Raw genomic sequence first — 24,458 nt, forward strand, 5'->3', positions numbered from 1 at the left:
TTCCATGTATAGGTTATTACAAAATATTGAGTGTAGTTCCCTGTGCTATAATAGATCCCAGTCTGCATTTTTTTACCAGCCCTTAGGTGATTCTGAGGTGGATTACTGTGTTGAGACACACAGAGATATAAGATGTCAAAAAGTATCTCTTTAGCAATCAAATGGTAGTATTTTGTGAACCAGAGTATTATTTATGTAGTGCTGGATAAAAGATGTTTTACAGGCTATATTAAAAAAAACCTTTAAATTTTTTGCAGTTTACAAATTATTAACTTGTAATCTTAATGTTTATAATATATCAGAGAGATGCTGCTGATTTTAACTGTTTTTAATCACAAAAGTTCCAGAAGCCAAATACTTACTTTGCTGTTTATTCTGTTTCCTTCATAAGACTCAAAGCATTTAAAACCAATGTATTACATAAAATGATCATGCTGCATTCCAAATGGATTTCTCTCCATCATTAGATCCTCAGAGTTTAATGTAGATAGTACTTCTTAAGACCTTAGTGCTATTTAATATAAGTGCCTTCCTTACATAGAAATTTGTATGTGAATGAAAAGGCTCCTTTAGTAAAATTATTTTAATCAGAACTGTTAGCAGAGAGAATCCTCTTGTATTTTTAAATTCAGTTCAAAATTATAATTTATTTAAGCAGTGAAGATGCCATTGGATTTTACTTCAGACTGTGATTGAAACTTGGTAATCCAGGGTTTCTCCACCCAGTGCATTAAATCAGGCATCCCCAAAGGGGCTTGGTAGTCCAGTGTTTATAACATCCTTCTTTACCTGCTAATCGACCTCACTTCCTGGATTTCAGTCCGTCTAGTTATCAGCTAACAAAAGAACAGCTTTTGGTTCCTGCAGACGCTGGTGAAAAAATAATCATGAAAAAGAAATCCACCTTATGCCGTCTTTTTTGTCTGCAAATATAAACTCAGCCATCATACAGCTCACAGGTACAGAGGGAAGATACAAGCTCTTTCATGGGAAGAAATTACAGAGAAAATGAGCATCATTTTTCAAGGTTTTTATTTTCCATGATCTACAAGTGATGCTGCTGTAATTCTAGCTGCAGTTTTTACCGATCATTCACCACTCAGCAGCTGGTAGAGAAGTAAGACTGCTTGGCAACCACCTGCAGGGCAGCAGAGATGAATTACATTTTCGGGAACAACACACTTCTGTACTCTCGCGCCAGTCGAGGAGGCAATACTAGCTCTAGCCATGGCTCAGTAGGCCCAAAGCAGAAACACTGGGCAAAAAAGGGCTCATCAGATGAACTGCAGGCTGAGCCAGAACCTTCACGCTGGCAGCAGATAGTTGCATTTTTCACTCGAAGACACAGCTTTATTGACTGCATCTCGGTAGCCACCAGCTCCACCCAGGTAACCTACAACTTGTTGAAATTATATTCAGTATATTTTGGTTTGTGTTTGCTTTGGAAAAATGTGTTAGTATAGATTTCTTATCATTAAAACATAGAGTTTTATGCACTGAAACCTTGGATGCGCAGAGATGTACATTTTCAGTCCATCTATGCAGGTCTTTACCTTTAAAGGGGAAACAAAAATATTTTCCCTTTTGCTCTTATGTAATGCCAAACAAAACAGTCTTAGACTCTGTTGAATGACTTCTCTAAAAATATAAAGCCATTCAAACATAAATTAATGTAAATTACTAATGCTTGTCTCTTTATTTTCACACTATGTTAAATGCTATAAAGAATGATGTCTGACCAAAGAGAATACTTGTTTGTTTAGCTTTTATATGTCATTAGATAATCTCAGGGAGATTGTTATCATAAAGAAATAGAAGATAACTTGAGATATTTTTATTTTCTGGTGTTTTGAAAACAGATTAAATTGAATACAGTTGGCTATTATATATATTAATATCTTAAAGTTATTAAATTATGATTTATTCAAGAGATTTAATGAATCATTCCATTTCTATAAATATATTATCTAGGGTTAATTTTAAAGCAGTAAACTTGTGTAATTACATGGTTATAGGGACATTTTTTCAAATATTCAATTGATAGTTTCAGAAACTAAGCAAACCCTAAAAGTCTCCTAAGTAAAAAAATAAAAATAAAAAATCACATAAAATCACCTCTTTTTGAGAATGAGTACTGAAAATATGAGGAAAATATAAATTAATAATTTGAGTGAAATGCCCATTATTTGATATTAAAGGAAAGGGTTGAGGGAATATTTGTATTTTAAAACATCTTTAAATAGAGATTCATTCAACTTCAGTAAAAATGAAAGGATAAGAATTAGTCTAATTTGGGGGAAAAATGTAATTGTAATGTATACATGTAAGGATAACCTGACCCCCTTGCTGTACAGTGGGAAAATAAAAAAAAAAAAAAAAAGACCAAAAAAAAAAAGAATTAGTCTAATTTAAAAACAAGATGAGAATGCTGTTGTCCTTTTATATCAAGTAGTATTTAAATTAAAATGTATACCTTAGGGCCTGTTTTTTTTAAAAAAATCTTTTTTTTAAAGTAATTAGAAGCAGCACAAAAAGTAAATGTCACTAGTTTCTTTTTGATTACTAGAATTGTTCTTCAGTAGTTTTTATTTTTAAATAATGACAAATTTCTTAAGTACAAATACTCTACTTGTTTTTCTTACATGTTGGAGAAAAATTGAATTACTGAGGTAGGGAGAGTCATCAGTTGTTTTTACGTAGGCAGTGAGGTTAGTTATTATCAAAACTTATTCAGGAGCAATGATTGATTTAACTCTTAGATTGACCACTGTACCAAGAATGTAACTTAACTTGATTTTGACTGTGATTACATATAGCAAAAAGGAACACAGAGACCAAAGCTTGGCATTGTTATTCACTATAGATGAATATTGTGATGTTTTCTATTGTCAGTAAGAAATGTTAAAAACTTTATATACACACAGCTATTGATATATAATTTATCTTATAAAGGGCATACAAATAAAAAACAAGCAAAATAGTTCACATATAAAACTTTTGACACCATGGAATGACATTATAGTTGCCTAGGAGTTGGGCCAAAAAGTTGCTGTTCATTGCACTAAAATTGAATGTTAATAGGAACTATTTGCATTTGATCCTTCAAAACCATTTAAAATTTTACCTTCCTGCCATTTGGCTCAGATTATATCTTTCAGACCTCTTTCATTACTTAATTAAAAAAAAGTCTTAATAAAAAACGTCTTTTATTACCTTTGAATTTCATTTCTACAAATGTAAACACTAGGTTAGAGTTTTAGCTTTTATTTTTCCTGATCTGGAGTACCAACATGTCATTTTTCTTACTGATGAGTTGGGTATTTTAAATATCCAAGACTTTTGATGTAACTCACTGGAATTAATTTTACAGGGTATAATATAATAGGACTGAAAAAGAATGCTAAACATATTTAGATTTTAGTTGATGCTAGACTACGTTTTTCTGTTTGATCTGCTGATTCATGCTGGCAGTTTTATTTTGTAGCACCAAAAGGATTTGTATATTGTTATAAACAAAACAGATTAATGAAATTTCATAACTTAGTGAGCATATGCTATATACCTATGAGTATATATGTATGATAGTGTTTTGTCTTGTGATTGATAAATATCAGTAGTGATAACCAGTCTCCTATTTCACTATTGTCAGAAATATTCTTTTAACTATTTCTTATAACTATGATACATGGTACTTTTAGCGATTTTGTGTCAGATCCTACTATAATATGTAGAACTTATTAGTAAGTCATTACTGTTTCTTAAATATTAAGGAAGCCAAGTGGTTATAAACTTATGCAAGACCCCCAGCTTTTAGAATATGGCTTGCCTTATAGTTGGTGCTCAGTAAATGTTTATGGAATTGATTTACTAACTAATTTCCATTTCATTCACCTGGAACCTTGTTGGCTCATGGCCTTCTGAAATATGGCACCTAATCTGAAACTTCCTGGGTACCTGTATTTATTAGATTCACTATATTGCTGTCATAAATGCTTGTAATTCTTCACAGTAGCCCATATCTTCCTCTACTTTCCTTTTCTTCCCCTCCATTCTTCATATTTTCCTCAGGCTGCACAAATCTCCCATGTACTACCTGATTTCCTCACCCCTTTGAATCTTTACCCAGTGATAATAGCCATTCAGACTATCTTATGAACTGTCTCTAATTTTTGTCATTTGGCTTTATGTATCTCAAGAGTTTATGTCGTGAGGCTTTTGTTTGTTCTTTAATGGTAAATTAAGATGAGTTTCTTACGAATTATTTTACTTTGGTCTAATTTTTTCTATTTGGGGCTTCATACTACTTATGTTCTTAACTTTGAATAGTTATTATAATATAGAAAATGTCTCCTCATTGTCAAGCCCTACTCAGTTCCTCATCTCAGCATTCCTTCTATTCTATTTAGGATCTCTTGATGCCAGTGTGCCCTGTCCTGTTTAGTGTATGCAGCTCTCTTCAGAGACAGTTTCTGTATTCAGCAGGATTTTAAAGAACTCTAGTACAGTAATCTAGACTTTGCTACTTGATTATCTCTTAAGTAAAAACTTTTATCTACTTAATGATGTCAGTGTTTATTAATGAGAATAGGAGCCATACAAACTTTGAACAGCTGTAACATGGTATGTCACTTTAAAGGTGTGCACTGTTCCCATGTTTTAGAAAGCTTCAAAGTCCCTAACATAGAATCATTATAAATATCAGAATAGAATTTCCCCCTCCCCCAGACAGGTGACTGCCAAACTGAGCTGAAAATAGCAAAATCCTTTTCCTAGGAATGATTGGAACAGACATGATGACTTATCATAATTGAAGTGGGACAGTAAAATTTTAACAGGAATGAATATTAGCCCCATGAGTTGATTAATCTGCTTTTCAGAGGAAAAACTCTGTCCTAAGTTAAAATACAGGAAAACACAAGGAGGTACCCAGTGTTCAGATACCAGAAAAATAAATAAGTTAATTCATCTAAAAAGGATATTATTGTCCTAAACTGGTACATTCTGGAGTATAAAGGATTTAATTTTTAGAGCTCTGTGTAGAATATATTGTCCCCAAATTTAAGATAATAGCGTCAACTTAATTGACTTAATGGTATTAAGTGATCAGATGTATGTAACATATTTAGAATAGTGCTTGGCAGCTATTATTATTTTTTATCATATTTTTAATTGCTTGATTTTGATAGTGTTTGATAAATTCGAATTAGATAAATAGCAATTGCAGTACTTAGGATAGTGCAGTTCATTTATTCATGACCTCATTACCATTGACTGTACCACTTAAAAATCTCCGTTGCAAGCATTTCAAACCAGCACTTTCTTTCTTTTCAGCTCACCACCCCCACTACAGTTTTTCTGTTTTTTTGGTTTTTTTATCCTCTAAAGACCTCTAGCCGGCCTCTATCACTTCTTTTGTGCTCTCACTTCTCTTCTTGTCTTTCTCTAATTCCTTGGTCCCTAACTCTAAATACAGCCTTTCATTATCTGAACTCTCTTGCTCCTCTTTCACTTCATTGGTAAGATCCAAATTGGTTAATTGCAACACTCTCTCCTCTGAATCAGCTCTAAAGCTGCACATTAAACTTCCAGTACCTGTTTCCTGGCCCTCCTTTTCAGTTGATGGTATTATTCTCTATTCCATCCTGTTAAAATAAATGATCCGTCTGTGTTCTTCAATCTCACCCTTCACTTCTGTGCTAGATGTTAGTCATTTTGGGTATTCAGTGACTTCTTAAATAATCCCTTTTCTTCATTGCATTATCTGTTCCTCCCTCCATACTGGATTATTCCCATCAGCATGCATACCCAACTAGTACCTCTCATTAAAACAACCAGCCAGTGGGAATTCATTTGTGGCTCAGTGGGTTAAGGATCCAGTGTTGTCTCTGCTGTGGCTCTAGTTGCTGCTGTAGCTCAGGTTCCATCCCTCACCTGGGAACTTCTGCATGCCCTGGGTGCGGCCACAAAACTACAGCAACAGCAGCAGCAACAGCCAACCAACCAAAAAACTCTTTTTTGGGCTATGGACCATCAAATCCAATGACCGGTTCTTCATTTTCATTTATCTTGACCCCACAACAGCTTTTGACACAACCGACTGTTCCCTCCTTTAAATTCTTTTTTTCTTTGACTCTTGAACACCATTCTTCTGATATTCTCCAAACCTCAATTTCCTTGGCAGTATCCTCTTCATCTTCTTACCACTTACTTATTGTTAGAGTGACTCGGGCATCAGACCTTGAACTTTGCTCCTTTTATATTCACATTTCAGATGATCTCATCCAGGTGCCTTTAAATAACATCAGTATTTATATCTTTAGTTCAGAACTGATCCCTGTACACTAGACTTGTATATCTAGCTCTCCTACTCAATATCTCCACTTGGATAAGTATCTGAAAGTTAACATGTCAGAAATAGAGTTTCTAATTTTATTGTTCTCTCCCATCTTATTCATTCAGTGTACAAGTCACTGATAGGCTGAAGATAACCTTTTATTTTCTATTTATTTTCCTTTACTCCACAAGCAATAGGAAATTCTCTTGGTTTAATGTTTAGAATATATTATGATAGAAATACGTCTCACCACTTCTACAACTACTAAATTCAAATTATTTAATTTGTTGTCTGAACTAGAGCAGTAAATATCTATCTAGTCCCCCCTCTCCATTCTTTACTCTCACTGGTTTGTTCTTTACCTAGCAGCCAGCATTCTTTATCCTTACAGAATGTCAGTTCCTGTCAGTACCTTGTTTTTACCCCTCTCATGGCTTCCAATTCAATTTATAAAATCCTAAATCCTTATTTACCATAGCCCAAAAAGCCCTTTATTATCTAGCCTCTGGTGGTATCTCTAATCCCATTTCCTGCTGCTCCCTCTCTTACTTTCCTTTGCTACATTGGCTTGTTCCTGTTCCTCAGATATATCAAGCATGTGGCCCTCTCAGAGCCTTAATCTTACTTAGAACATTCTTTCTTCATATATTCTCATAGTCCATTTCCTTACTTCTTTCAGATTTCTGCTCATCTGTTAATCTTCTCAGAGGGTCTTCCTGGATTCTTATCTAGGGTAGCAGGCACTCCTTCACTCCAGACATCACTGACTTCTTACCTTTTAAAATATTTTTCTTCATAGCACTTAATACTACCTGATTCTTTATTATTATAAGTTTTTAATCTGTCTGGATTTTCTCTTAGACCTTCTGTGAAGCATAATCACACTTTATCTAGTGTTATACTGATCCTGATGATTCTCTTCTTATTTACCCTTATGGAAAGAAATAACCCATGAGGAGGTCAGGCAGAGAGATAAGAGGAGAGACACTATTCAGTTTACTTATAACTAGGATGACTAGACCAAACTTGGAGTACTTTAGATGGGAAGAGGGAGCTGGTAATAAATAAAGTAGGACAGCAGGCATAAATACAGACCTCCTAGGCAAACAGAGACATATGGTACATCATTTATAACCATTTATATCTTATTATTCCCACTGGGCAGCAGGTCTAACTAGTCACACCAAGCCATTTCTACCTTGGACCAACATGAACTGGCCTAACCTTTTTATCTATATGTTTGAAATATTTGGCCTCATGCCTAATGATAGTTGTATTTTGAAATGATCAAATATATATATTTTTTCTTCACCTCTAAGGGATGAAATTGCCTATATTCAGCAATATAATGCCTTTGTATTAAACTAGAATATATAGAGAGTAAGTAGACAATCCTCTTAAACTACTTTGGAAATCTAAGTCTGATAGTAGGATAATTTCAAGGAGAATGGGTAGAAATAGTCTCTTTGAGTATTGATTAAGCAAGTAATCAAAGTTAGGATAAAAATTCTCTTATACTGGTTGTGAGATGCTGCTCATTGGCAAGTTTAATTTCCTACTCAAGGGCAGTAATTTTGTAAAATTAATACCATTACTTAGATTTGGAAATGAATTGTTTTCTTTTTTACCCAAAGACTACCTACTCAAAAATATGTTTAAATGATGTTTGGGATCTAGTTATTTGTATACCCAGACACTTTAGAAATGCATAAAGTTGAAGATTAAACACAAAGTAATTGTTTACAGTGGTTATATAAGCTTTTTAAAAATATCAGATTGACCATACAATTCAACAGTCACACTCTTGTTTTTTACCCAAATGAGATGAATGCTTATGTCCACATGAAAACTTGTGCTCAAATGCTTATAGAAGCTTTTATTCATGATTGCCAAAACTTGGAAGCAACCAAGATGACTGAACTTCAGTAGGTAAATGGATAAATCAACTGTGCTATAGCCAGACAATGAAATATTATTCAGTGTTAAAAAGAAATGGAGGAATTCCCATCCTCGCTCAGTGGTTAAGGAATCCAACTAGGAACCATGAGGTTGCGGGTTCGATCCCTGGCCCTGCTCAGTGGGTTAAGGATCTGGCATTGCTGTGAGCTGTAGCATAGGTTGCAAATGTGGCTCAGATCTAGCGTTGGTGTGGCTCTGGCATAGACTGGCAGCTTCAGCTCCGATTAGACCCCTAGCCTGGGAACCTCCATATGCCGCAGATGCAGCCCTAGAAAAAGACAAAAAAAAAAAGAAAGATGTGGAGGAACTTTAAATATATATTACTAAGTGAAAAGCAACAATCTGAAAAGGCTGCATATTGATTGTATGCTTCCAACTACATGACATTCTGGAAAAGGCAAAACTATGGAGACAGTAAAAAGGTTGCTAGGGTTAGAGAAGAAGGAGGGATGACTAGAGCACAAAGGATTTTTTAATTCAGTGCAGCTATTCTGTATGACACAGTGATGGTAGATACATGACATTATAAATTTGTTCCATACCCACAGAATGTACAACATCAAGAGTGAACCCTAGTGTAACTCTGAACTTTGGGTAATAATGGTGTGTCACTGTAGGTTCATCAACTGTATACTGAATAGCTTAAGTGGGGAGTGTTGATAATGGGGAGGCAATACAGGTGTGTGGGCAGAGGTTATATGGGAACTCTGTAGTTTCGGCTCACTTTTGCTGTGAACCTAAAACTGCTATTAAAAAAAAAAAGCCTATTAAGAGAACAACATTGATATCTTAAGGTGGATTAGATTGGCTATTTAATTGTCCTATTAAAAGAACAGCATTGATATCTTAAGGTGGATTAGTTTGAAGAACTAAGTGAAATTTGTTACATAAATTCTATATTAGTGTCATGATTGTTAGATTGTCTTTTTGTCAAGGAAGAAATTTTATAAGCTGCAATTTATATATTTCTATGTTAATACATATATAAAAAATGTGTTTATATATTTATATGTAGTTTCAGAGTTAACTTTTTTTTTTTTTTTTTTTTTTTTTTTTGTCTTTTCACAGGTGAAGCATATGGAAGTTCCCAGCCTAGGGGTCAAATCAGAGCTCAGCCTACACCGCAGTTCACGGCAATGCCAGATCCTTAACCCACTGAGGGAGGCCAGGGATCAAACCTGCATCCTCATGGAACCACTGAACCACTATGGGAGCTCCCTAGAGTTAGCTTTTAAAATAATATATTAATAAAAGTGATGAAAAATGACTTGCTCATATGCTGTGGGGTCAGGATAGGAGATTCAGCCTGCAGAACAATTTGCCCTTTATTTCAAGCATTATTTTCATGAGAATTGTGCTCCATACCTCTTATCACAACTGTATTTCAGTAATCAATTGGGTGATGATTTGTTTAATACCAGCTGCTAAACATCAGCTTCACAAGAGCTGGTAGTATGAATATATGTTTTCTTTTGTATCCCCAGTGCCTAGCATGGTGAATGCACATGATGACTATTTGTTGAATGAATAAACAAATGTTAATATATGTTTATTTGCATTTAATCCAATGATGAGAACAAGGAAGTTTGGAACTTCTAAATATGATTTGGCTACTATACATTTCCCAGGCCCAGTTTTATGTAGAACTGTGGCCTTTAAATTAGCGAGTCTTCATTACAGGATTTTATAAAATCGTGTATATTTCAAAAGTAATTTGAAGCCCTCTGTGAAAAAATTTAGGCACATATTCTTAACATATGAAGAACTAAAATTTTTATTGTTAAAATTTTAATTGGTATCACTTTCTTTAAAGATCTTTCACTGTGTTACTCTTTGTATTTTCTGCTCCTATGATTTCAGTAACATTTTCAGTCCTTCATTTTTATATCAAAATTTAGAATTTTAATAAAGGTAAAAATAGTTGTTCAGACCATGTGGAGAACAGAGGCCTACAATTATCACCCTGTTTTACAAACTTTAAATAAACCAAGTGATGTGATAATTTTACAGGCATATGCAAATCAATCAACAGACTGGACCTATTTTGTGCAAGTATAAACCAACTGCTATGATCTGGAAGCAGTAAAGCCTAAATACAACTTTTTCTGCCCCTAGATAGATTTCTTTAAAAGATTTTTTCCCTCTTGCTCCTTAACAGGAGACTTGCCTATTCATTCTTTGTCTATTAGTAAACCCTAAATATTTTCAGTATTTGTGAAATCTAAACTATGACTATTGACTCAGCCAGCTCTAGAGTGTGAAGAAATTATTGTTATGACAGAATAGGACCAATTGATTGCCTTAGAAAATGTTTGTTGATCCTGAGACAAATAACTGAAGATTACAATCTGCAGTTTGAATCAAAACACATCCCAGATTCATTTTTCTGTATTTAACTAGTCGTGGTAGAACCATCTAATATATCAAAGTATTATAGATTTGAAAAATAATCAGTTTGAAAGTATTTTGAAAGGTAGAAGAAAAAGATGAATACCAACCTTAGGAATTAATTGCCTCAACCATACTAAATATTCTCTTAGCTGTGGCACTTTGGAAGAAATTACCTTCCGCTTGCAGAAAACAGGGATGAAAAAGTCACGTACATCAAGATTTAGTAAGAATTAAATGAGATAATACATGTGAGGCCCTTATTGTAATACCTGACATCAGTAAAGTACCCATTATCATCATCATCATTTTTATCACTACCTTCATGACTACCATCATTATTGGTCCCACAAACTATTCCGGCCTTTTAAGCGAGGAATCTGGAGATACAGAGAACCAAACTCATCACGGGAAGATAATTATGTTTTAACAAGAGCATTGGTAACCTTGGCTGGATCTACCAGGAAAACAAAAATCACAGTAATCATTTTTAACAAAGAGAATGTAATATGAGGCATGGTTAAAAAGGAATTGGAGAACTAAAAAAAATGAGAACACCAAGGTAAAACAGAGATAGTAACAACAGAAAGCAGCTACCACTGGGGACAGACCTGGGGACCAAGTTGATGTTAGTAGAGCCCAGAATTTTGGAGGAAGTTCACCACAGGTTTTAAATATGAACTGTCAGTGAGATTTAGTTCCTAATAGTTTTTAAAAGAAGTGAAAATCTTTTGAGCAAAAATTCTTAAATATGTTTATTTTAAAATAGAATATCATTAGGCAACTAGCTATTGTTAGAGAACAATATGAAACTGGCAATCTTTTTGGAATTTTTATATTTTGAAACTTATCTAAGGTTACCAAATGGTAGAACATCTTGAACACTTTCTGATTGGTAGTGGCTGCCCAAGAACACAGAATCTTTTAGCAATATCTGCTATGAATACAGCATGAAAAGGCTGGAGGGGAAGATGTACACAATCTCTTCCCTGAGTCACTTTTTCATTTTAGAGTGCTGATGAAATCAGTCTCTTTTGGCAGTCATATGGTTTCATTCATCCAACAAATATGTTTTAAATACTTCCTGTGTACTCAGTAATATTCTAGGCACCAAGCATATAAGACTAAACAGAACAAGAATCCCTGCTCTTACAGACCTTATATTAAAGGAAGAGAAGACAGATAATAAATGTAATTAACTAAAATATGTCATATGCTGGAGAAAAGGTAAAAAGAGAGAAGGCAGTGGGATATGTGTATATTTGTGCATATATGATGGAGGTGGGGATGAGGTTAATAGAATAAGAGAGTTTTTAATTAGAGGATGATATTTGAATAAAGGCATGAAAGAGATTATGAAATTGGACCATGTGGATATCTGGGGCAAGAGCATTCTAGGCAGAGAAAAAATAAAAGAATCTGAGGCCAGAGTATGGTTAGAATATGAGAAAAATAGTAGAAAATAACTTCAGAAAGATAACAAGGGCCTGAATTATTAGAGACTTGAACAAGAATGAATAGAATAGGATAAATGAATAATTACTAGGAAGCATTAAAGGCCCATTTTAGGTTAGTAATTATGAAGTCCATGGGTGTGCATGGTTCTGTAGCCATATTCTAATAAAGTGGTGCTGGCGGGGGGAGTATATTGCAGTTGGTAGTTTTATACCCATTTGTTAATTATGTAACTGTATCTTTAAATCCAAGTTTTTGATCTGTTTAAACTTTTATTGATGATTGGCTCATCCTTCTATCAATATAATGGATAAGCTGAATACTGATAGAATACCAGCTTTTTGTAATAAAGGGGTGATAATCCCTTAATTAAAACATCACGAATCTTAAAAGCAGAAATAGATTCATGAACTTAATGTTCTTTCTTGTGTTAACTAATAGATTTGTACCCATGTTGCTATACTAGGTTAATCACTAGATATATTTTCCTGTCTCCTCTTTGTTATTTTAAAATAAAAAATTTATATTTAATCCCTTAGTAATTTGTTTAAAAATATATCTAGTTTTATTGCTGTTTGCTTTGGAGATAATTATGACGTGGATGGCATATACAGCTGGTTCAAATAACATGTTTGGGGGTTTATGTTGAGGGTACATATTTGCAGTAACTATCAAAAAGGGCATTTGAACCAAATAAGAACCAGATCTAAGCAATGAAAAACACCTTTATTCTGAAGGTTCTGGACCCCTGTTGAGTAGTGATTCCCAAAAAGAATTTTGATAAATCTACTGTGCTGTATTTTATCCTTCTATAAACATGTAAAAGGCTTGCAGGGTTTTTTCCTTGGTTTCTCTTTCCCTCTTAGATAGCTTCTTTGACATTTATTCAGAGAAACTTATCTCATTACTGCATAGTAGATCTTTAAAAAAGGAACTTGTATTAAAAATATTTAACTATGCCACATAGAAACAAAATAAGGTCCTTATTGACCAAGAGTAGCATGGGGGTAATTATTTTTCTTCGTTATCTAAGATATTGATAACAAAAGATTTGCAAATTCATTTATTCTATTTCCCTAAATATATAAATTTATTTAGTCTTTATGAATCTTTGTGTATATTCTAAGCTCAGTTTTCCCCATTCAGATAACATCAATGTAAGATGTAAACAATAATTAATTACCTGGTATTATGGTATCAGTTTACTTCAGAGTTTCATCTTATGCTGTAATGATTGTTTTAATAAGTGAGAAAATAAGTGAGAAAAAGTTTAAAATGTGTTCAAAAAGGCTTGCAGATCTTTTATGCTTAGGTCTAACTATGATGTAAAACATAATTTTTAGTGGCCATTATTGGTGTTATCCTCAATAGTCCTTTCTCCCAACTTCTGTCATTCATCAGATACACCAATTCTACATTTCAAATTTCATCTGTATTTGCCTAATCATGTCCATTTTTACATCCAACACTTGATTAAAACCATTGTTCACCTCTCAACTGGATTATCATAACATCCTCTTCATTGTTCCTTCTGTCTCTTTCTGTATAAGTTAGGATTCACATGAACATATAAAAACCACATTAGCTATTTTAAGCAGAAAGGGATTTAATAAAGGTAGAGGCCCACTATCTTTTTTTTTTCATTTTTTGTTGAATGAATGGAAATGAAAGAGGTTGGTGCATAGTCATAGTTGTAGATGTACAGTACACATTGAGTATGTAGCTCTACCTAATGAGGCTTCAGACTACTTTTTATCAAATTCTTTTTAAAAGCTGATTTCATAATTTTAAGATACTACATTAAATTTAAAATGTGAAGCCGTGGATAAATAAGGTCTCTAAAAGCAAATCAGTTAAAATACTTTTCAGAAAGCTGTCGGTTTGATACTGGCATTAAAAAGCACTTTTAAAATATGTACAATCCAACTTATTTTATAGAAATTTATAATTTTCTTCAGTGTCTTTGAGACAGTGTTAATATTATAGCCTCTGTTGTCATGGAAACAAGTCTCTGAAGGCAGCCTCAGAGGCTAATGATTCCATGGTGTTGCTATGGATAGAAACAACTGAGACTTGTTAGTCACATGGTCAAGATTTAAACAAAACCAAAATTCTTTGGAACTGATTCTATTGAGTAATACAAGTGGAGTAGAAAAAGGATGATAACATGATGGTCATATTGTTTCATAAAGTATGTATGTAAGATTTTTCAAGTTCAAAACACTTATGCTGAATTCCTTTTCTATAAAAACTCAAATATAATGGTTACTTTGTGTTGCTGCCCCATTATTTATGTCTTAATTTTGACATTTTCCAATTTAGAATCTTCTTATACAGCTCCCCAGAATTTTACTATACTGTAATCCTGCACTCAAAATATCCTCTTTTCATTGTACTCTATTAGCAGATCTAACATCTATGCTATTTCTCATTTGATTATATATTATTTGTTTAGGGCAGTGTTTTTGTTTCATATGAACTAAATTACTTATTTTGTTGTTCTGTGATTCTTTGTTGTCTGAATTGGATATCAGATATGGCTAGGAAATAGTGTGTGTTGATATGCCTTTGTTTTTGAAGATTTTCTCAGCACTGTTTGCCTTTCTAAGGAATAGGCAGGGGTATATGTTCCTTTTCAAAGAACTTGTTCAGTGCCCTATAGAGAGAGGGTTGGATTCAGATAGTATAAATTTTTTAGTTTTTTGTTTTGTTTTGTTTTTGTCTTTTTAGGGCCACACCAGTGGCATATGGAAGTTCCCAGGCTATGGGTCAAATCAGAGCTAAAGCTGCTGCCCTACCTCACAGGCACAGCAACACAAGATCCGAGCTGTGTCTGCAACCTACAGTTCGTAGCAACACTGGATCCTTAACCCACTCAGTGAGGCCAGGGATCAAACGACATCATGGATCCTAGTCAGGTTCATTTCCACTGAGCCACTCCTTTAGGATTTTTTTTTAATGGTATTCAGATCTTATAAGGATCCTATCAAAAGGAGATAGATTTAGAAGAGGCTCAGAGCCAATGTTACAGTGAGGCTTAAATGTAATTTAAAGAATTTATGATCATAAAAGGTTTTAGAGAGCAAATACCTAATAGAGGAAATTTTTGTGCCTGACCTTGAAATTTGATATAAGCATATAGCTTTGTCTTTTTATGTTAAAGTTGATTATTACTTAGCTAATATTTGACTGTTAAAGAGGTATAATGAAACTTGTATAGGTGATATGCCTGTTACTTTGATTGTGGTGATTGTTTCACAGGTATATGCATATATCCAAACTCAAATCAAATTGTGTATATAAGTATGTGCAATTTTTAGTTATATCAGTTATACTTCAACAAAGCTGTTTTTAAGAAATGAAACTGAAGTTACCAAAAAAATGTAAACTTTAGACCTCATTGTCTTTGATACTTTCAGTGACTACAACCAGTTATTTTGTAGTTTATCACTCAGTTTCGGTTTGATGTTTAATGTTCAAGTTATGCACCTTTGATAAGAAGGGGCAGAAGTGATGTATTCTTATTGTGTTCCTTCTAGTAGCACATGATTTTGATTTATGGTGATGTTAACTTTGATTAAGACAGTATCTGCTAGATTTCCTCACTATAATTAACAATTATTTGTAGAGGAGATGCACGTGTGTGTGTATGTGTCTCCCATTCAAACTTCATTCCATTGGAATGAAAAGGAAGGTTCATTTAGCAGCAGTGGAAGTTTTAGTATGTTTTGATATTTCTTGAATGGATTCTTACTATAATGGTTGCCCAAATGATGATTTTATAAATCCATCATTCTCCATTTCTTAATTGGCATTATACAGTAAGGAAATGCTGTCTCCTCTCTTTTCATTTATTCTTGTCATTTATATAAGTATAAACTCTTGAAATTCTGTTTTATTCAGTGGATTTTTTGTTTGTTTGTTTGTTTTCTTTTTTGGCCACCACTCAGCGTATGGAGTTCCTAGGCCAGGGATCAGATCTGAGCTGCAGTTGCGACCTATGCCACAGCTGTGGCAATGTGGGATCCTAACCCACTGTGCCAGGCCAGGGGTCAAACCTGCATCCCAGTGCTCCAGAGACACCACCAAGCCCATTGCACCACAGTGGGACTCCTTAGGGGGGTTTTATGCCATCATTATCACTATTTATTTTGAGTCTCAGATTGTTTCCAGTATGACTGATAAGAGCCCTTCAAGCTGACTTCAGTGTCCTTTGTCATGCCCTCATTATTCTTTAAGTGCACCTCCTTATTTTCTGGCACAGAAGAATGTTCTATGCTGACATTGTACTTGCTAGGCTCTAGTGCTGGGATTGGCCATTTCTCCAAAATGTTACATTTGTTGTTTGTTTGGTTTGGTTTGGTTTTATTAGAGAATGGATTTTTAAAAATCATAATCTGAGTGCTAAGTGTTTCTGTCATTGAGATGTTACTGCTCCCAGGTCTTCTTTATGGACAGAGCTAGGGTATATATGTACATATAAATACACATTTATTTCTATATTTATCTCTCTCTATATATGGGAAACTATGCAGTCATAGCAGTGCCTCCAAATCTAATCTAAAACCGTAGATTTCATGCTAATTTTCTCCCTTTCTATATTTGTGACTCCTCTGACACAGGGAATCTTTCTCCCATTATCCTTTATGTATTTATATATTGGTTCAAAAATTCCTTGTGTGTCAGCAATCTCCTGTTGCTAATACTGCCCTGGTGGACACCCTTCTCACCCTGTTCAAGATCCAAGACATAATCCCTGCTTTGTTCTCCTGAGGCCTCTACACTTCATGCCAGACTACTACTACTGCCACATAGATACTCTCTCTATCACTTTTGAAATCTAACAAAACACATCAGGCTGCTGCCACTACTTGCGCATTTGAGATACCCTCCTCATCCTGCTCAGACTCCAACACCCTGGGCTAGGCTGCTGCTACCCTTCCACTGCCTGTGTACAGATTGTCTTCTCACCCTGCTTGGCTTCAGTGTTCTCCACTTTCCTGTTAAAGAAGCCTTTGCCTGTCCCAAGCTCCTGATGATATTCCATCATTGCTGTCTTCTAGAAACCTAATTTTTATTCTTCTCTTAATTATGTCAGTAAGCCATCTGAAATTTTTTTTTTTTTTTTTGCTATTTCTTGGGCCGCTCCTGCGGCATATGGAGGTTCCCAGGCTAGGGGTCTAATCGGAGCTGTGGCCGCCAGCCTACGCCAGAGCCACAGCAACACAGGATCCGAGCCGCGTCTGCAACCTACACCACAGCTCACGGCAACGCCGGATCATTAACCCACTGAGCAAGGGCAGGGACCGAACCCGCAACCTCATGGTTCCTAGTCGGATTCGTTAACCACTGCGCCACGACGGGAACTCCAGCCATCTGAAATTAATTTTAAGTATGGTATAAGGTAGGGATGAGGATTCATTTCATTTTCCCTTTGTATATCCAGTTGATCTAGCAGCAGTTTCCTAAAATTATTGAAATATAGTTGTAGTACAGTATTATGGTAGTTTGGGGGTATATTACATAATGATTTGACATTTGCATACATCATGAAATGATCACCACAGTAAGTCTAGTAACCATGTCTCCCCATACAAAGTTATTACAGTGTTATTGACCATATTTCTTGTGCTGTATATTACATCCCTGTGACTTATGTAACTGGAGGTTTATACCTCTTAATTCCCTTCACCTATGTCATCCACCCCGTCCCAGCTCCCCTCCCTTTTGGCAACTACTCTTTTGTTCTCTGTGAGTCTATCTCATTTTATTTTGTTTGTTTTGTTTTTTTAGAGTCCACATGTAAATGAAATCATGTCTTTCTCTGATTTATCTCACTTAGTATTTTCCATTCTCACCAACAGTTTTTGAAGATTCCAATTTCTGCACATCCTTGCTAGCTAGCTCTTTTTAACTTTTTCTGTTTTTGTTTTCACTCTTTTGTTGCAGCCTCCTAGTAGGCATGAAGTGATATATCATTGTAACTTTGATTTATATTTTCCTCATGAATAATGATATTGAATATATTTCCGTATCTTATTGGTCATCTGTATATCTTCTTTGGAGAAATGACTTTCAAGTCCTTTGCCCACTTAAAAATTATCTTTTTTGATGAGTTGTAGGAGTTCCTTATATATTCTGCATATTAAATTATCAGATGTACGATTTGCCAGATTTTTCTCTCATTCTATAGCTTGTCTTTTCCCTTTCTTGATAATTCCATTTGGTTTATAAACGGTTTTAATTCTGATAAAGTCAAATTGGGTTTTTTTTTCTCACCTATGCTTTTGATATCATATTTAACAATCCATTGTCAAGTCCAACGTCATGAAGATTTACCCCTGTTTTCTTCTAAGAGTTTTATGGTTTTAGTGCTTAAGTTAACATCATTAATTTCCAGTCAATTTTGTATGGAATGTGAAGTAGTGGTCTAACTTCATTCTTTTGCATGTTGCTATCCAGTTGTCCTAGCACCATACTGGAAGAGACTCCATACATTTTTGATAAATCTTGATTGACTGATTTGATTGATACCAAAAGGTCAACATTTTAATTTTATCTCTCTTTATCAATGAGGAAAAGCATAGCTTCAAGTTTAGCAATTTATTCCTCCTGTTTTAAGTCTCTTTTAATGTACATTGTCCTCTCATTATTTGATTCTAATGTTTTTCTTATATATGTAGAATATGCCATTGGTATGGCAAATATTTATGAATTAATCCATTTTATGAGTATTGGGACTTGTTGCAAAACAAGTATTCTAATTACATCTTTTTAAAAATAATTGAAGTAAGCCAGATAAAGTATTGAGTATAAATATCAAAACTTCTTAGTTTAATGGGAGGGGGAGGGAGTGGGAGGGATCGGGAGCTTGGGCTTATCAGACACAACCTAGAATAGATTTACAAGGAGATCCTGCTGAATAGCATTGAGAACTATGTCTAGATACTCATGTTGAAACAGAAGAAAGGGTGGCGGAAAAAACTCTAATTGCAATGTATACATGTAAGGATAACCTGACCCCCTTGCTGTACAGTGGGAAAATAAAATAAAAAAAAAAACCTCTTAGTTTAAATTATATTACTAGAGTTCCCACTTCTTTCCATTTTTTTCCAGGATATGTCCAGCACATAATAAATATTCGGTGAATGTTAGTCGAATTAATGACTTTACGGACAGGTTTAAGGCAGGTTATTACAGTTCTTGACGGTAGAGGTTAACAGAACAGATTGTTCAAAATGATATAAATTCAGTTTTTAAGTCCTTCGAATCTTTTGTCTGTGGATTTATAGGCCTGCCCCAGTTGGCTGCCTCATAGGCTAACAAAATTACAGAGGAAAGCACTCAAATATATCCTGAATGCTAGAAAAATATTTTGTAGTCTCCGAAGCAAGTGTCTTATCTGCAAGTGTCTTGTCTCCAAGTGAAGGAGTATTGTTAAGTCATTGTTTTTTATTATTTTCATTTGAACATCTAAGAGTAATTACTCATTTTAACTACAGGGTCGTTAAAATTATTACTGATATAGTTACTCCTAAAGTAATTTCTAGGGAATGCTTTCTCATTTAAATTGAAGTAATATATTATTTTACTTATTCAGTTATTTCTAAAAAATATAGTTTATCTTTATGACAATACTTTCTGTTATATGTTTCCCTTTTATTTGGTATTTTTTCCTGATTTTTTGTCATTGATGATTTTTAGCCAACAGAAGCTGTACCTCCCTCTTCTCCCACTGTCCCTGTGATCCCTGTCCTGCCAGTCCCTGCTGAGAATACTGTCATCCTACCCACCATACCACAGGTTTTTATTAGTTTCTTTTTTCTTTATAAAATTTTCATTTGTTTTTAATGTTTCATTTATTCTTTTCAAATCGTTTTAACTATTTCTTTGTTAGATTTGGTAATTCACTTTGGGTTTCACATGCTATTTCTAGGGAGTTAAGTATCTGGGATTTAATATAACTTGGGTCTAGTATTTGCCATTTTATTGTCTGTGAAATAAGATATACTCTAAACATCATATTGAACCTTCTTAGGTTCATTTTCATGCCTTTTATACTTGTAAATTTGTTTGAAACAGGGTTTTTTGATATTTTTGCTTTGAGAAATTTTATTTTCTAAAGGTAATAAAAATAATTGTCCTCTTGATCTTCTGCTGAATATGTCATTTTATGTAGAGCATTTCGTTTTCCAGTATATGTTTATCTTCTTTGGAAAGACTCATCTTTCTGTTTTGATAGGATAGCATAGTTCATATTTATTATTTAAAAATAATATCTGATGTATATAAAACATGGGAGCTCTTTGCAACTTCTCTGTAAATCTGAAACTATTCTGAAATCATAAGTTTATTTTTTTAAAGTAACAATCAAAATAAAATGAAATAATAGCCAAATGTCAGAGAATCCAAACATTTTTAGCTTTCAGAGCTTTAGTAATTAATTGCAAGAGATGGCTTATTAAGACATTAACTGCCCTACCAAAAGAGCCATCCAAGTTCATATAATAGTAATATTATTAAGTATAATAATAGTAATCTTTGGTGTGAAAGATCTCAGTCTCATTCAAAGTGTAAATCTGTGCATCTTGAGATATTTTTACTATTACCGATCCATAGCATAAAATCTAGTAAAAATGGTTCATTTGCCGTTTAGACACAGTGTCAAAATAAGTCCAGTTGGAAAAAATGAAATAACAGCTTTGACTGTTCACATCTCAGTGCTCTTACCCTCTCCTAAAAAGTGAAAATTGATGGGAACATTATTCAAAATAGAATTCTAGGGGAAATTATAGGTATTACACTAAAACCTCAACCTATGTATTATATAGTCTTCTATATAACCTCTGACCCTTTATGAAAATCACTAAAGTTAAATCATTGTAAAACTACCAAAAATTGAATCGGTAGGTCCAAATAGACATTTTCACTATATTGCAGAGAAGAAATTGAATTTATAAATAAAGTGTAATTCTAAATAAGCAGCCAAAGGGCTGTTGTAATTTGTAATAATGCAACATCTTTCCAAGCAGCTAGGATTTTAATAGTACAATATTTTTTAAAGTAGGAGATTTGAAAGTTTCTTTTACTCTTGCCGCTTTTGTCTTTTGATGTTAACATAGTTTTCTAGAATCCTTTGAAATTTTGTACTAGTTTCTCTTATATTCAATAGGGAACCAATCCTTTCCTGTTCAGAAGTCTCTTACTTATTTACCCCAGGTGTCCCTAACTTAGCACCACCCTACACTCGGAAATTGTTGAGACATTGCATAGCCTTGTTAAAAATAAACTGACCTGGTTTGGAATTCCAGTCCTACTACTTACTAGATATGTAACTGGGTAGCATATTTAACTACACTGATCTTCTCTTTACTCATTGGTAACACTGAAGATGATAGGACTAGTTACTTGAGATGCTTTACAGTGATTGAAAGAATGATAATGCATGTGCAGGTGGTACATGATCTTGGCTATTCATATTATTATTGTTATTTCATACTTCCTTGAGACAGTAAACCAAGGAACAAGTTTAAAAAAAGAGGATATGTGAACAAGAGAGACTTATTTATAGTATGTAGCCTCACTTTAGGTGTTAAATACACTTATAAAAGTCCATGTAGAGTAGTTTAGTAATTTATGTTGTCTAATGTGAGAAGCCTATGGGTGTGCCTCATTTTCCAGAGAAAATGTGTACCTGTTTAATTGAGTATAACACACACATTATAAAATTAAAGTGATTAAAATATCTGTCCTCAAATCAATTTTGAAATCCACACCTAAACACTTTTAGCATTTTAAATAAATATAATTTTTCTTCTAAAGATCTACCACTTTATGTTTTAGATGCATCAGGATGTAATAGAAGTAGAAACAGGAGATAAAAGATTTTATCTTTTTTTCTTTTTTAAAAGTCTTGCTTTGTGACTCACACAAGTTACTTGACATCTCTAAGTTTTATATTCCTTTCATCTATTAAAAAGGGGGGCTCTTGCCTCCCTGACTACTTCAAAATGAGTTTGAGGGAGTTCCCGTGGTGGCGCAGTGGTTAACGAATCTGACTAGGAACCATGAGGTTGTGGGTTCAGTCCCTGGCCTTGCTCAGTGGGTTGGGGATCCAGTGTTAGCCATGAGCTGTGGTGTAGGTTGCAGACGCGGCTCGGATCCCACGTTGCTGTGGCTCTGGCTTAGGCTGGTGGCTACAGCTCTGATTCGACCCCTAGCCTGGGAACCTCCATATGCCGCAGGAGCGGCTCAAGAAAAGGCAAAAAAAAAAAAAAAAAAAATGAGTTTGAGGACAAAACAGATAGCTAGGTAGTTGATAATTTTTTAAAATATTGTCTTTAATTATTTGTAGAACTTCAAACTTTTCAGAGTATGTTCATATGGATCCTGTCATTTAAATTTTATGAAAACCCTCTGTAGTAGAAATTATTGTGCTTATTGAGAGTGGTATAGAAAAAGATACATTGAATCACTTGAAGTTGCAGAAAGAGCCTAAACTTTATAGTGAGACCCAACTCTGCCACTTCCTGATTGTGTGATGGTGGGGAAATTAATCAGTTTCTAATAGCCTTAGTTTCTCCATGTAGAAACCAAATACATAATAGATGCATAACAGATAATAGTTCTTCCTATTGGAGATATAATCATGTAATCTCTATGATACTGGCCTGTTAAGTATATAGGCTGATTTCTACCCCAGAGTAAAGGCCTGGTTTCAAAACCATATTCTTTATACCTCTGTTTTCACTGGTTGTGAGGTGCTATCATGTAATTAAATTACTGTTGAAAATGTTTTATAGCTAATTTTGTGTGTTTATGTGAAAGTCTCTGTTTATACTCAAACAGGTGCTTTGGAAGGATTGTGTTTTGTTCAGTTTTTTGTTATTATTCCAGCCATGTAGATACTAAGATGAATATAACATTGTTCTTGTCTTCTAGGAACCTACTATCTGTTTATGCAAGAGGCAGCTTAACAAACAACTTCCACATGATATGAGCATAATTAACATTAGAGGTATATCCAGTGTCCAGCATCTTATTGCTTCTGGACCATTGAAGTTTCACAGAACATCTGAGTGTAGACTCTTAAATGATTCAATGATTAGTATAATCTAAAGCATGACTTGATAACATTTTCATTTTACTGGTAATCATAAATATAATGGCATACTTGGATTACCTTGATGAGCCTTTTTTTCTTTTTTTCTTTTTTTTTTTTGTCCATGCCTGTATCATGTTGAAGTTTTCAGGCTAGGGATCAAATCCACACCACACAGCAACCTGAACCGCTGCATTGACAACAGTGGATCCTTAACCCATTGTGACACCAGGGAACTCCTGATGAATCCTTTTTAACTACATTCTAATTAATATCTGACTGCATTCCCCCTTTTATATTTGTTTTGGGGGGGGTTGTGTTTGTTTGTTTGTATTATTTTCAGATCATTTCAGACTTACAGAAAGTTGCAAGAATAGTACAAAGAAATTACATATACTTTACCCATATCTTCCAGTTGTTAATATTTTTATCTGCCACATCTGCTTTATCATTTCTCTGCTTATATAATTATGATACTATTTTTGTAAACCAGTTGAAAGGAAGTTTTACTTATGCCCCACTTACCCCTAAATATTAATACTTTATATTACTAAATATTTTTCCTAAGGAAAAAAATATTAACCATAGTACAATGAGCTAGACCAGAAAATTAACACTAATACTACAGATCATAATTATATTTTTCTAGTTGCTCAATAATGTTCTTTATAGAAAAAGCAAAAACAGGTCCTTTGGGCAATCCAAGACCATAGTTAGCTTTCATGAGTCTACTTTAATCTGAAGTAGCTCCATAGTCTATTATTCTATGTGGCCTTTTACAAGAGAACAGGCTAGTTGTGTTGTGGAATATCCTACAATTTGTGTTTGAGGTCATGTATTTTTCCAGTATTTTTTTATTGTGGTAAAATACAAATAATGTAAAATTTACCACCCTGGTTTTTAAGTTTACAAGTTAGTGGTATTAAGTACATTTATATTGTTGTGCCAACATCACCATCATCCTCCTGCAGAACTTTTTTGTCTTGGCAGAACTGAAACTCCCTAATTTCTCATTCCTCCCTACCCCCAGGCTCTGGCAACAACTGTTCTACTTTATGTCTCTGTAAGTTTGACTCATATAAGTATGTCATAAAAGTGGAATGGTAACAGTATTTGTCTTTTCGTGGGTAGCTTTTACTTAGCATAACGTCCTTAAGCTTAACTCATGCTGTAGCATGTCGATGAGCAATCTGAGTTGCTTCCACATTTTAGCCATTGTGA

General features: G+C 34.2%; 1 protein-coding gene across 50 annotated transcripts in view; it reads left to right on the top strand.

Annotated features, from left to right (window-relative positions):
* The window catches only part of DLG1 (discs large MAGUK scaffold protein 1), a 264,467-nt gene that overhangs the window by 105,206 nt on the left and 134,803 nt on the right, over nt 1-24,458 (top strand). For 23 of the 50 annotated variants that reach the window (XR_014824577.1, XR_014824578.1, XM_021070093.2 and 20 more), the window contains exon 6: nt 19,841-19,939. The exons of 17 other annotated variants lie outside the window; for them this stretch is intronic. Coding sequence is in view for 30 of the 33 variants with exons in the window: in XM_021070093.2 (XP_020925752.1) it covers nt 19,841-19,939 (99 nt within the window). In the remaining 3 variants the exon portion in view is untranslated. Of the gene's footprint in view, nt 1-943; nt 1,389-19,840; nt 19,940-24,458 lie in introns of those variants that run through there. 10 more of the 50 variants (XM_005670090.4, XM_084990781.1, XM_084990782.1 and 7 more) reach the window with 2 other exon arrangements.

Source organism: Sus scrofa, chromosome 13 (assembly GCF_054392235.1).
Source record: "Sus scrofa isolate SSC_HxYL_T2T_F1_AM1 chromosome 13, Sscrofa_HxYL_maternal_Yorkshire_Landrace_v2.0, whole genome shotgun sequence".
In the NCBI taxonomy this organism is placed as follows: domain Eukaryota; kingdom Metazoa; phylum Chordata; class Mammalia; order Artiodactyla; family Suidae; genus Sus; species Sus scrofa.